Source organism: Nomascus leucogenys, chromosome 24, assembly GCF_006542625.1.
Source record: "Nomascus leucogenys isolate Asia chromosome 24, Asia_NLE_v1, whole genome shotgun sequence".
Classification (NCBI taxonomy): domain Eukaryota; kingdom Metazoa; phylum Chordata; class Mammalia; order Primates; family Hylobatidae; genus Nomascus; species Nomascus leucogenys.
Window position 1 is genome coordinate 3,482,767 of NC_044404.1, and position 13,890 is coordinate 3,496,656.

General features: G+C 65.8%; 1 protein-coding gene across 2 annotated transcripts in view; it reads left to right on the plus strand.

The window, feature by feature from the left end:
* The first annotated feature begins 378 nt into the window (after positions 1–378).
* Positions 379–13,890, plus strand: part of PLCH2 (phospholipase C eta 2) — a 36,897-nt gene continuing 23,385 nt past the window's right edge. For both annotated transcript variants that reach the window (XM_030805379.1, XM_030805378.1), the window contains exons 1-4: positions 379–564; positions 11,329–11,475; positions 12,586–12,829; positions 13,035–13,164. In XM_030805379.1, the coding sequence (XP_030661239.1) occupies positions 522–564; positions 11,329–11,475; positions 12,586–12,829; positions 13,035–13,164 (564 nt within the window). In that variant the 5' untranslated portion in view covers positions 379–521. The remainder of the gene's footprint in view (positions 565–11,328; positions 11,476–12,585; positions 12,830–13,034; positions 13,165–13,890) is intronic.

Here is a 13,890-nt window from a genome sequence, read left to right on the forward strand (position 1 = left end):
GGTGTAATGACCAGAGGGGCCCTGTGGTGGAGGGGCAGCCAGCCAGGGAGCATTTGGCTCTGGTCCTGGGGGTGCAGCCACCCCTCAGTAGGAGGAGCCCCGCCGGAAGGGAGGGAGGGAGGACAGGATGGACGGTGGGTGGTCGCTCAAGCTGCTATGGGAAGAGCCAGCAGCCAACCCGCCTCCCCTTCTGGCCTCTCAGCGGAGCCAGCTCAGCTCCCGCCAGAGACCCCGGCCCAGGTGCCCTCCCTCCCAACTCCAGCAGAGGCTGCTGGGCCCGGGCTGGGCAGCCATGGGTTAAGTGGGCGGGGCTCCCACGGGAGGGGCGGTCCCAGCGGCGGCCCCGTCCCGCCTTTCCCTCGCCTTCCTCACGGGCGCGGCAGCGTGTGGGGCTGCGATCGGCATGGGCTCTGCGCGCGGGGTGCCCCTGCTCGGGCTGGGGCTCAGGGGACGCCGGGGGCCAGCACAGGGCCCGGTGTCCCAAGGGGCGTGCCGGTAACTGGGATTGGCACCCGCCGGCCATGGAAGAGCCTGGGCCCCCAGGTGGGCTCAGCCAGGACCAAGGTAAGGGGGTAGGTGGGGTCCCAGAAGGGGTGTGTGATGGTCCCCGTGGGGAGCCCAGGACCGGACCTGTTCACTGGTGACCCACCCAGGACCGGACCTGTTCACTGGTGACCCACTGACCCCTCGTGGGCAGTGCAGAGCTCCTCCCAGCAGGGTCTCCGCGAGCATGGCCCAATGACCCCATTACCTGCACATCCCTCAGACTTGGTCCCAGAGGAGGGATGCTGCCCCCACCCCTTGGCGCCCCCACCCTGCCTCATCTGCCCCTGTGCTGACACCTGGAAGCGAGAGGGTCTGCTCCCTGCAAGGGATCCAACACAGTCCAGGGGGGCGGGGCGGTGGGGGAAGCACCCTCAGCCATGCCAACACGGGTCCTGACCTCCAGCTTGATCCCAGCGGATGCACACTGCTTGGGGGGGCAGGTCTGGGGGTGCCAGGGACTGGTAGGCTCTGGCTTTTGGCTCTGGGGGCTCTCCTGGCCCAACCCCACCCCAGCCCCTGATCCAGGTTGGCAGAAGTGGCCCTGAGCTGCAGTCAGCACCATGGACAGGGACAGCTGTTCCTTTCTCTGGGGACCTGCAGTTGATGTGCGTCCTCAGGGTTCCCTGGAGTTACACTCTGGTCTGGCCCATCCCGCTCCGCTCCAGGTTGGAGATTTCTTGCTGTGACCTGTCACGCTTTCCTGACCTGGGAGCCAGACATTGCCCTGCGCAGACAGAGCAGAGCAGCAGGGGTGGTGGGAGCCCCGGGGCTGTTCACAGCAGGAGCTTCCGAAGGGCATCCTGGGCAGGCCCCTTCAGCATTGGCTGGGGCAGGGTCTCCAGCTCCTCAAAAACAGCGCTAGCTCTCGGCCAGGGGCGGGGAGAGGAAAAGGTGAAGGGGGACAGTGGCCACGGCTGCAGAAGGAGTGGCTCAGGCCGGACACCAGGAGGAACTTCCTGGGTTTCCAGGGACAGTAGGAACTTGCCTCCTGGTGGTTTGGAACCTGCTTGTTCTGCCCTCTGATTGGCATGGACATGTGGGGTGGGACATGGCATTGCTGCTGGGCAGACTGGGGACGGGTTGCTGGTTTTTGCCTCTGATGAACCGTGTGACCTCACACAAGAGACTGAGCCTCTCTGAGCCTCCATGGGCGAGAGGGATAGCATGGGGTGCTTTCACAGCGTGGCTGTGAGCATTCAGAGCAAGCGTGTCTGCAAAGTGGTCATGCCGTGCCTGGCCTGTGCAGCTGCTCCAGGGTGCCTGTCCCCTCCTCTGTCCCACTCCCAGTGGAGGTGCCCTCTCTGAATGGAGGATAGCGTGGCAGGTGTAACCAGGGCTGCTGGGAAGACACTGTTTGTAGGATGGATTGTATATTCAGGTCACTCCAGGTGCACCCACTGGCTGACCGCAGCCCCCATCCCAGGGCTCTCCTGGGCACGGTGTCCCTGGTTCCTGCCTGTCTGGCCTGCAGAGAGCTCCCTGGAGTCACTGCCCTGCACTGGCCACTGGGCTCAGGATGCCTGCCTGCTATGGACAGGGGCTGGCTGCTGCCAGGTGGCCTCAAAGCCCCAGGTTCCAGGAGACCCAGCACACCTGGGGTCTGCAGCTGGCCAGGGAAGGGCCTAGTCTTAGGAGGGGGCAGTGGCGGGAGTGGCTCTGAGCCCACCCTCCGTGCCTGCATCCTCTGGGCAGAGGGAAGGGAGCCAGCAGAACGGTCCTTACAGACTCCACGTGCCGCCGAGGACGGAGCAGATGGGCCGGTGTCCTGGGTCCAGCCCTCCATCTGCACAGCTAATGAGCTGATGACGATGGCGTCCCAGTTCTTGGCACCTTCTCCTGGAGAAGCCATGGGCCGGCCCTGCCCGGGCAGTGGCCTTTGCTGGGGCAGGTGTGTGTGGGGTGCCTGGGTCCCTCTCGGGAACCCAGGCCCAATGGCTCCACCTTCATTGAGGGTGGGCTGGGGGAGGAGTTGGGGAAGGGGATGAGTAATCCAACGTGCCTGTTTCTTCCCGGGATTTTGCTCCCAGCACTGCGTACGTGGGCTCCCGCCGGCTGGACGGACTTCCTGTGTGGGAAAGGCGAGTGGGCGCGGGCCTCCCGCGTGGGGGCAGGGTGGAGTTGGTGGACACCATCCCCAGGACAGGACGTTTCCTCTGGCTCCTGAGAAGTCACTCACCGCAGTGGCCCCAGGCGTGGGGGCCTCCATGCTAGCTGGGTGAAGACCCCAAGAGGGGGCCTTGTGGCTGACGGTCACTGGAGACAAAAGTGAGCCACTCTGGTGGGACTGTGGAACCCCCTCCAGCTCTGCCCCAGAGAGCAGCACCTGGGTGAGGGCCACAGGGGGCTCTTTCAGCAGGCAGGTCCCAGGCACCATGATGCAGCTCTGACTTGGGGACGGTGGCCACACTGTCCTGGGAGTAGGTCCCTTCCACCGCTCAGACCTGGCGACCCAGGAACACACCTCTGAGGGACTTGAGTGGTCTTGATTTCACATTGATCAGGCCCCTGGCTGCTCCGACTTTCAGGCCCCTGTTGTGGAGCTGACCAAGGACTGGGTTTCGGGCGGCCCAGTTCTCAGGGGCAGCCCTGTGCCCTTCCTGGGTCAGCTGGTGTGTGGGTGGGGGCCGACCCAGGGAGCACCTCACTGGCTCCCAAAAGGCAGGAGTGGGAGACAGGGCAGCCAGCCCAGCCCCAGGGCCAGCTTGAGCAGGGAGGTCCAGACAGGGATGGAACGACTATACAAGATGCCAGAAACTCAGGCAGGGAAGCTCGGAGGGCCAGCTCCATCTCCAGGACACCCTCTCTGTCTGAGACTCTCTGGCAGAGCATTCATGGGGCTGCTCGAGGAAGCTGCTCCCCGGCCTGGCGGTGGCCTGAGGTGCTCTGGCCGGGAAGAGCAGCCCCGTGCCGGGACGGATGTGGCGGGCTCAGCCTCCTGTTTCCTCGCCTCCTCGTGGCTCCATGCCTGCTCTGCCTGGCAGCGGCCCAGCTGCCACCCTCCCTCCCGCCCCTGTTTCTGGGCTGGGGGCAGGGCTGGCTCCACCCACTTGGCCCGAGGACCCTCCCCTTGGAGCTGCACCCCCCTCCCCTCACTCAGCAGGAGATCCCTCTCTCCCAGCTGGCAGGCCAGGCTCCATCTGGTGACTTTTCAGGAAAGGCTCCCCCACTGTGGCTGCCACGAGCCTGGCTCCCTCTGCAGCTCCTCTGGGGTGTCCTGGACAGTGGCTGGGGGCAAAGCCGTGCACCTGCCTTCAGAGAGCCCCAGGCCAGGCGGGTGCAATGCCCCTGCTGGCCATGCCCTGCTCAGTGAGGGCAGAGGCAGCCAGGGCCTCAGAGAAGCCAGTGGCTTGTGGCAGGGACAGGAGCCTCCAGGGACACACAATGGGGGACACTTGCGGTGGGAGGGAAAGCCGTGAAATGGGCTATTAATAGGGTCCCCCCCCTGACGGGGCTGTCAAGTGCGATTAATACCGCCGCTGTGAGCTGGGCTGCCACCAGCTAGGGATGGCTGGGGACAGCGAGGGGGCAGGAAGGGGAGCCCACTCCGGGAGGGACCCTCACTGAGATGGGGACCTGGCCCTGGCTGAAGAGGCCAGAGAAAGGCCAGATGTTGGGGCCCCCTTGGCCACAGGGGGCCAGCTGGAGAGTGTGGAGGCCAGGGCTGGGCAGGCGCCCACCTGCACAAGAAGGGGCTGCTCTGGGGGAAGGTACAGGGCATGGGTCACCTGGCCTCAGAGGCCATCCTGCCCACTTGCCACTGCTGGCTGCTTGGAGGGTCCAGTGGCCTTAAGTTCCTGACGAGGGGCACCTTTCTGTGCAACTGGGACTGCTTTGGACACCTGTGACCATCACAAGCCCTCCTGTCCATCCCTCCACACCGGGTGGCCAGATGGCAGAAGAAAGGTGTCTGCTGGCCCTCCCTCTGGGCCCTGTGGGAGCCAGATCCTTCTAGCAGCAGCTGGGCCACCAGGGGAGCATGAGCCTGGCTGCTGTCCTCCCCCTGCTCTGTGGCCGGTGGAAGGTGGAGGGCAGGTCAGGCGGCGCAGCCGATGGAGTATGGCTGGCCATCGAGAATCTGTCCCCACCCTCTAGGGCACTGGCCATTCCAGTTCCCCCAGGGCTCTGTGCACATGGACCAGGAGCCACCCAAGGGGGTAGAACAAAGTCAGGCCCCAGGGCCCCCTCCGGCCTGCTCCCCTGCCGAGCTGGGTACTGCCATGGGGTCAGGCCCTTCCCTCCACAACGCCCCCACCTCCTGCTGAGAGCTGGAGTGGCTGCCACACGGAGGGCGCTGCCAGAGGACAGGGCAGAGCGTCTGTCCCTGTGGTGCCCTCCAGGTGTGTCTAGGGTGGCCCCAGCCCCACGGGCCCCAGGCACTTGCCCTTGGTTCCCCTGCCCTTGCTGGGACCCCTCAGGCCCAGCCTGGTTCCGGGATCCCTGGGCTCCTAGCACGACCACCCTGGGGTCCTGCCTGTGGGGAGGGCTCGAGGTACCGACTCACACTCCTGATAAAATAAAAATAGTTGGGGCGGAGGCTCCCAGACGTGCGGGGGGACAAGTCGCTTCTCTCAGACGTTTAAATAATCTCCGCCATATGTGTGTGGGCCTGGCCCTCCCTCCCGTGCGGCGCCAGTCCAGGGGCCCGGCTGATCTCCAGTGGGCACCGTGGCTGGGGCAAGGTGGCCACTTCCTCCTCCCTCCCGTCCACCCAAGCACAGCCTCAGCCCCTCCTGCATGCTGGGCTGGCCCTTGGGGGCAGCACAGGAGGGGGATGCTGGGGCTGCGAGGGGCACGGGGGCTGTGGAAGAGACAGTCCAGGAACGGCTGCAGGAGTGTCCGGCCCTCATGCCTCACTGCTGCTGAGGTCCTTTGCTCTCCTAGCCCTGGGATGCGGCTGCCTCAGGGACTCTTGGTGGCCCTGGAGGGTGGATAGGCTGGCCTGGGGGCCATTGGGACAGCAGGTGACGGTCAGGCCAATGCCAGCCGGGCCCAGGCACAGCCCTGTGGGGGCTTCGGAGGGAGACACGGGTGGGCCCAGGGAGGTCCTTTGAAAAGTCCTGCTGAAAGGCAGCAAGCATCGGGAGAGGAGGGGGCTTAGAGGCAGCCAGGGCCACCTCTGGACAGGCCTGGAAGAGGTGGGGCCCCTGCGAATGGAAGAGGTCGGTGGAGGGGCGTGTGCAGTTCCCGTGCCCGTCGTGGGAGGGGCTGCAGTACCCAAAGCTGCCCCGGGTGTGTGTGTACACGCCGGGAGGCCTGTGGGTGTGATTTGTGGGTTTTGTTGGAAGATTCAATTATTTTCCAGCCTTCCCCAGGGGAGAGGCGGAGATGCTGAGCCACCGCCGGCCCCTTGTTGATGACAGCCTCGAGGCCCGTGCTGCCTGCTGTGTTAAGACAAGATCGACCTCCGCCATAAAAACAAAATTAAGCCAACACCGCCATGGCTTCTGACAGCGCGCGCTCTTCCTCTAATCAGCTGCCACCTGCCCGGTTCCAGCCTTGGGAAGAAAGGAAGGGGCTGCAGGAGCAAACTTCTCACAGTGGAGAAACTGAGGCACTGAGACAGGGAGGACAACCCAAGGTCGGGGGCAGGTCCAGGACCCCTGCTTCCCAGCAGCCGCCAGGGCCAGGCAGTCAGGGCGGGCCGGTGCAGCCCAGGTGCGGGGGCCGAGTCCAGGGAATCACGGGCGCCATCCTCTGCGTGTCACCCTGGGGCCTGCAGAGCCCTCCTGTGCACTCTCCCCAACTGGGGTGCGGCCCCGTCTGCCCGTCTGTCTGCCCATCCGCCCGTCTGGGTGCATCTGTGTGGGAAGCTTCTCCAGGCCCAAGGCTGAAGCCGGCCAGACCCTCAAGAGCTGGACCCAGGACACCAGTGTGGACGCTGGCTCCTGTCACCTCCTCAGAGCAGGCCTGGTGGCCTTAGCCGCCTCTGTCCTGCCTGTCCCTCCCTGTCCACCTGTGTCCAGCCAGCGCCTGCTGTGTGCTGGGTCATGGCCTCACAGGGACTGGGCAGGGAGGAGGACTTCGAGGTCCCTGCCCCAGGGATGTCCTGGGGTCAGGCAGCGCTCTGAGGACTGGGGAGCCCCACTGTGGTGTGCAGGGACCTGGGGAAGCAGCGAGTGAGCCAGGGCCCTCCTTTTCCCGACGGAGCCTGTATCTGCCCGACCAGGACTGCAGGCCCCTCCCAGTCTGGCCTCCCGTGTGGGCCCACAGCCAGGTGCGTTGCTACAATCCCACCTGAGCTCCCACATCAGGTGTCCTGGCTCAGGCTCACGGGAGGGGCCGAGGCGGCCTGGGGGTGGGTGTGGACCATGGCTGAGGGCTGGGCCCTGTGTGGAACTGCAGAGCAGAGTGTGGCTTCCTTGGCCTCCCCGTGGGCTTTTGGGATGGCCGGCCCCTGGCTCAGGGCAGGCAGGTGGGCATGAGGGCCGGTCCGTGCAGGCTGTGGGGCTGGGCTCGCCTGCTGGCATGGGGGTGGGGCAACCCACTCCGTGACCTTGTGTGGGGGCTGGGCTGGGCCCTGGGCCGGCTCACAGGCAGCACGTGGGGAGGGGTTCTTAAGTCCCTGGGCCTGGGCCCCTGCCACGTCTCTTGGCCTGGGGCACTCCCGGCTTCACTCTGCAGCTGCGGTTCTGTGCCTGCCTGAGTTTTGGAGGGGAGTGGGCGGTCCCTTTGGTCCTCAGGGCAGGCAGGGCAGCCCCCTGCAGAGGCCTGTGTCAGGAAGGATTAGCCAGGCCTCCACCCGCCTGGTCAGTGGAGGATTCTGACTCTGCTGCTGAGGAGGTCAGGGGGCCTGGGTGCAGGAGCCTGGGCCCCACGTTGTGGGGCTGGGGCCAGGCACTCTATGTGTGGCCCCTCTCAGAACCCCTGCCCAGGCAGGTGGGGGCCTCCAAGCCTTAACCCTAGCTGATGGGGGATCAGCTAGTGGCTGAGAGCTCAAGGGAGGGAGGGAGAGAGGGGGCAGAAGCCCAGCCTTGGGGAGCATCGAGGAGGGATGGGTGAGAGACGGGAGCACCCCCAGCTGGGGCCAGGCCCAGGGTGAGGGAAGAGCAGGTGTGTCCCAGGCCAGGAGGCCTCTGAGGTGCAGGAAGGAGAACTGGACCCCCTGGGTCAGAGTGGAAGCCTGCAGCAGCCCAGTGTGAGGTGGGCAGGGGCCCTGGGCCAGGGCTGTGGCCATCTGGTCTGTCTCCAGGCCTTCAGGCCACCTCTTGGCCCCTGTGCTACCCCTTACACGGTGGCCTTCCTTAAGGCCCTGTCTTCCTGAGGACGCCCGGGACTCCAGCCCCTCTCTTCTCCCCACGGCTCATGGCTCCCTAATCTAATTCCATGGAAGAGCCCAGAAACGCCTGCTGACCTGCTTCCGCCAAGAGCAGCAGAGCCTATGACGGGGCCCCTGGTGGGGGCCTGGGTTGGCTCTGCTGATTGCATCTGATCTGGCTGGGTGTGGCCCTGGTCGTCAGTGGTCAGCCGGAGATGCGTGGCCATCTCCTCAGGGACTGCCACCTCCCACGCCTGACCTTGGCCCCAGGGCTCTGCCAGGATGCCCAGCCCTGGCACCTCCCTGTCCTGAGCTCTGCAGGCCAAACTCCTCCCCTGGTGTGGGGGGGAGGAGGGCAGCTGCCCGGGACCTTGCAGTCCTTGTTGCTGGAGCCAGTAGAGTCTGGGCAGTGGGTGGGAAGAAGGGCAGGGTTCCCCCCAGCATGGTCACGAAGAATGGGCACGGCCAGGACACCGGTGGCTGGTGTTCAGCCGGGGTCTGCCCACCTCCCATTCCCACAGCTGCCTCTGGTGTCCTGGCCTGGACTCAGGGATGGGAAAGCCTGTGCTGTCCTGAGTGCCAGGCCAGTAAACAGGATGGGCTGTGTGGTCCTGGTGGCAGTGGGACCTGGGGTCCTCACCTCAGTGGGAGCTGAGACGGTGGGGTGGGTCCTCCTTGGGCGAGGCCCCTCTCCAGGTCAGACGGCTGTCATCCCTGCAGGGCAGAATGCGGGGACAAACGTGCCCTGGGCATGGGGCCGCCTCCTCCGCCACGGCTCAGTGACCGTGGAGAAAGGTCAGGCTGGGGCTGCAGCTGCATAAGGGAGACATGGAGACCCCAACCCAGGCTCAGGGACCCACATCCCCGACCCGGGCTCAGGGTCCCACATCCTGGGCCTGGGCTGGGAGTTGTCGCTGTAAGGGCTCCGGCTTGGCTCTCCTCTCCAGCCACAGGGGCTGGGCGCTGCAGGGATGAGGTGAACTTCTGCCCCCGCTCCGGGCCACCTGCCTCTGGACTTTGGGGATCCACTCAGAGGTCCCTAAAAGTAGGGATGGGGGTGAGGGCAGGGACCACTCCAGGCCCAGCCTCGGTGTCTGTGGTGGGCGCATGGCGGGGAGGCCCACCCCACACAGGGTCCTCTGAGGACGGTACCCGCAGGCCTTCCAGTTGCGTTCTCTGGGTCCCAGGAGGGCCCCCCCGTTGGTCCTGCTCTTGTCCCGCAGCCCTGACGTGGGTCTGGTGGCCTGGGGCCTTGGGAAACACTGTTACCTCCCCAGTGCCCTCTGGTCCCCAGCTGGGAGTTCCCTCGGCCTAAATCCTCCGCCAGCTGGGCTGGAGCTGGGATTAGCGCAGGGATTGGGCCCGGGGCTGGGCGGGTCTGAGGTCCTTTGCTCCCCCGGCCTTGGGAGGCGGCTGCGTCAGGGACTTCTTGGTGGCCCTGGAGGGTGGATAGGCTGGCCTGGGGGCCATCAGGACAGCAGGTGACGGTCAGGCCAATGCCAGCCGGGCCCAGGCACAGCCCTGTGGGGGCTTCGGAGGGCCCTGAGGAAGAGGAGGAAGAGGCGGAGAAGAGAAGGCCCCACGGAGGTCCTGCCGTCAGCACTGCTGCTGCCTGACCTCTGCTGCCTGAGGGCCAGTGGGGCCTCTGTGGCCTCCGTGAAGCAGGCCCGGCTGTCATCAGGCCATGTCTGGCCCCTGGCCCTCCCCCGACAGCCGGACCAAGGGAACGGTGGCCTGGCTGGCGGAGGTGCTCCTCTGGGTTGGAGGGAGTGTGGTGCTGTCTTCAGAGTGGCAGCTCGGCCCCCTGGGTAAGAAGGGGCAGGGGAGTGGCCTGGGCTGAGTGCTGGCCCTGTCCAGGTGCCTGGTGGGTGGGGGCTGCTCTTGGAGGTGGCGGAAGCCTGGGCCTCCATCCCATCCTGCACTCACCTCCCCTGTCCCCCTGGGTGCTCTAGGGGTCATGTGGGTCCAGCAGCGTCGGCCGGCCCTGCCCCTCAGCCGCTCAGAGGTGCGCTCAGCACACCTCGGTCTCCCAGGCACCTGCAGGGCCTGGGGGCCGAACCCAAGGGGGTGAGGGGGGATCTCAGGTGGCTCCAATGCGCTCATTGAGGGGGTCCCTTGTGCTCTGGGGATCAGTGGTACTTGCAGCCCAGGCGGCTGGGCTGGCATCCTGGTGCTGGATATAGGGGCCCTTGCCGTTAGGAGACTGCAGAGGAGACTGGCTGGGCATGGCTGGGATGGCGGAGTGCGTGTCTTGTGGTGGCCTGTGGAGGGCCCCGGTCCGGGCTGACCTGCTGGCTCTCTGCTCCAGAGGCAGACAGGGTCCTGTCCAGGCTGCCCTGTTGCAGGCCTCTGCCCGCCCCCTGCCCCTGTGTCCTGCCTCACCCCTCTCCTAAATCCCTGCAGCCATACCTGCATCTTCACCTCCCATGTGCCCCAGAGAGCCCAGCCCCCTGTGCCATGCCTTCAATCCTTCAATTCCCCTCTGCTCGTGATCACGTAGTAGCTTCCCCAAGAAGGCCTGGCCAGTACTACCCTTGATCCTCCACAATGCCCCCCGCAGGGTCCCTCAGCGTGCAGACCTGGGGCAGGGATTAATGTCTCTGTGCTTTAGCAGATGGTACCTCTGGGACCCGGGCTTTCTGTGAGCAGGTGTGCAGGAACCGAGGGGGTGGGACCAGTCTGTTCCTGGGCTGGAACAGCTGACTCTGGCCTGGACTCCCTGGAGCCTGCAGCCCCCTCACCTGGGGCAAGCTACAGCAGGAGGCTGAATGGAGAGAGGAGGGGAGAGAAGGAGCGAGGCAGGCGGCCTGGGGGAGGGGAGGGGAGGGGTTGTGAAGCTTGGATTCGGCACCACAGCCTCCTAAGTCCATACGGCTGTGCGGGGCCTGGGACGCGGACATTCGTGGCACCATTCGTGGCCTTTGTTGCACATGAGGGGTGGGGGCTTTCCTGGAGATGCCCCAGGCAGGGGCACAGGCACTCAGGAATGCTACTGCTCCCAGGAGCCGCCTGTGGCCGGGGGTGGGGGCAGGGGCATGGGGTTGCTGCTTGCTAGGCCCACCCTGCCCCTGGCAAGGGGCCTCCACTGCACTATGGCCCCAGACAGCCGGCCCAGCCACCTCATCTGTCTTGCCTCGTGCCTGGCCTTCCCACTGTTGAGTTCAGTGCTGGCTCCGTCTGAGTGGTGGCTCTCGGGGCCCCAGGCCCAGTGCCACTTCCCAGGGCTGCTAGGACGGGTCCAGGAGGTGGTGGGAGTGGCAGGTGGCCGAGCAGGGTGGGGAGCAGGGTCCTCAGTTCCCACGACCATCTGGGGAGGAGTGGCAGGGCCCAGCTGAGCTGTGTGACCCAGGCAAGCCAGCACCTGGGGTGGAGGTGGCCCTGGGCTCTGGCCTTTGCCCTGTCACTGGCAGGGTGGTATGGGCGGGGCTGGGCGAGGTGAGGAGTGGCCGTGCCTCCGCTGATGGCTGTGTCTCTCCCGCGAGGAGTGGCTGTGCCTCCGCTGACGGCCGTGTCTCTCCCGTGTCCAGTGGAGCGGTGCATGGGTGCCATGCAAGAGGGGATGCAGATGGTGAAGCTACGTGGCGGCTCCAAGGGCCTGGTCCGCTTCTACTACCTGGACGAGCACCGCTCCTGCATCCGCTGGAGGCCCTCACGCAAGAACGAGAAGGCCAAGAGTGAGTGGGAGCCCTGGGGTGGGGGCAGGTCAGAGTCCCCAGGGGGACACGAGGGTAGGGACCCTCCCAGGGCAGCCACTGGTGGCCGAGGAGCAGCGAGACCCTAGGCCTGGACACCTCTGGGCTCAGTGGCCTTGGGGATCCGCAGTGACCTCGGGCTGTGGGGTGGGAGGGATCCAAGCCCCCTGCCCGCCTGGCAGAGCTCCCTGGGACTCAGTGAGGACCGAGTAGCACTGTGCCCAGCCCTGTGCTGAGTGCTGGGCTGGAAGGAGGGGCACAGCATAGTCCATCTAGCTGGGGAGGTCACAGCTCCCCATAAACAGAAACGACCTCCGCAGAGGTGTGCTAATGGATGGGCATGGGTGCAAACTGGCTCAGACAGCCACTGGGCAGGGCCGCTGGAGGGAGCAGGGGCCATCCGAGATGAAGGCTCTGTGCAGGGGTTGGGTGGGCAGGGTTGAGGCACACAGGGAACCGGTAGCGTCCCACGGTTTGGGGAGAGACATGGCAGTCCTCAAGGGCTGGGATCAGGGCGCGGCTAGGGTCTCCGCTGGCTTTACTGACGGTCAGGACTCAGGCATGCCAGGCAAGGCCTCAGCCCAGCAGTTGCCAAGCGTGTAGCCACTTTGGGCCCCTGGAGAGAGCCGCGCTGCAGAGCCCCCAGGGGGACCTGAGGTCACAAGAGCCTTGATACACCTGAGCCCAGAGCTGGGGGTCGCTGGAGCCACTGTCCCCACCTGTGGCGCTGGAGCCCCGGAGGTGGCCAGGGGCTTCCTTGGAAATGTGGAGACGTGCTGGTTAAACCTGGAGCCCTGGGCCAGCCAGGCACTGGGGGCTGCAGGTGGAGGGAGGTGGATGCTGTCCCTCGTGGGTGTGTGTCTTTTCCACAGGAAAGGGAAAGGGGGAGGGACACGGGTCAGCCGTGGGGGGCTGTGCAGTCTCGCAGATCTTCACCCTTGGTTCTTGAACTCTGGACCCTGAGCCCTGCCGAGGGTCCTGCATAGGTGGGCAAGGAGCTCCCGGCTGCTTGGTCTCCGCTGTGTTGGGGCTGCCAGCAGGTGGATGCTGGGCCCCCGGGGGCCTGACCCATGCTCCCTCCCCACCCCACAGTCTCCATCGACTCCATCCAGGAGGTGAGTGAGGGGCGGCAGTCGGAGGTCTTCCAGCGCTACCCTGACGGCAGCTTCGACCCCAACTGCTGCTTCAGCATCTACCATGGCAGCCACCGTGAGTCGCTGGACCTGGTCTCCACCAGCAGCGAGGTGGCGCGCACCTGGGTCACTGGCCTGCGCTACCTCATGGCCGGCATCAGCGACGAGGACAGCCTGGCTCGCCGCCAGCGCACCAGGGACCAATATCCTTGGCACCTATCGGGCAGGGCAGACCCGGGGACTGGCCCCTTGGCTGCTCACCCTGGGGGGCCCCTGCCCTTTGTGGGGTCACACGCTGGGGAAGTGGCTGGTGGGCTGAGGTCCCCTATTCCTTCCTCCCTAGGCCAGAGGGTGGGGGTGTCAGGGCTGGGCCCGTGGATCCCTGTTGGCCCCTAACTCGGCACCAAAGTGGCTGAAGCAGACGTTTGACGAGGCCGACAAGAATGGGGATGGCAGCCTGAGCATCGGCGAGGTCCTGCAGCTGCTGCACAAGCTCAACGTGAACCTGCCCCGGCAGAGGGTGAAGCAGATGTTCAGGGTGAGCTGGGGGAGTCCTACCTGGGCTCCAGAGCCAGGGCTGCACGGGGGCTGTGCTTGCGTGGCTGGGAGCCTGCCAGCCCTGACTGAGCTGGAGGGGACCCTGGCAGTGCCCTCAAGCTGCACAGGGTAGCTGGCTGCTGAGGATGGGGCCGCCTGCCCAGCCACCCCACGGCCTGTGGCAGGCGGGCAGGTGGGTGCCCAGGTGCTGCCTCTTTGCAGCTGGGCCGGGGGCTGCTCTGCCAGCTCTAGGGAAAGTGGTCAGGGCACCTGGCACAGGCCCTGCCAGGTGAGTGGACTGGGCATTCAGGGCAGGTGCCCAAATGAAGCTGCACCCCCTTCCCAGGCCCCAGCCCCGCAGCCTTGAGGGGGGTACACCAGCTCTGGCAGGGCCCAGTTTGATGCACAGCAGCTCTTGTTACTTTCCCCACGCCACCCTCGCCCAACCACCCTGATGTTAGGAGTTATGAAAATGCAGCCTTCAGCTGAGCTGCGGCCTTTATTGTCTGTAATTAGTTTCTGTTTCCGGAAAGCCTGCTGGGCCGGGGGAGAGAAACTCTGCCCATCAGCAGGTCCTGGTTCCGGGCGGTGCTGGCTGAGCCAGCAAACCAGGCCCTGGGGCCTTGCTGCTTTGCTGCAGCTTGGAAAGCGGGTTCTGTGGGTGCAAGTGCCAGGCCCTGGGGTCTCTGACGCGCACATACACGCACACACACACGCACACACATGC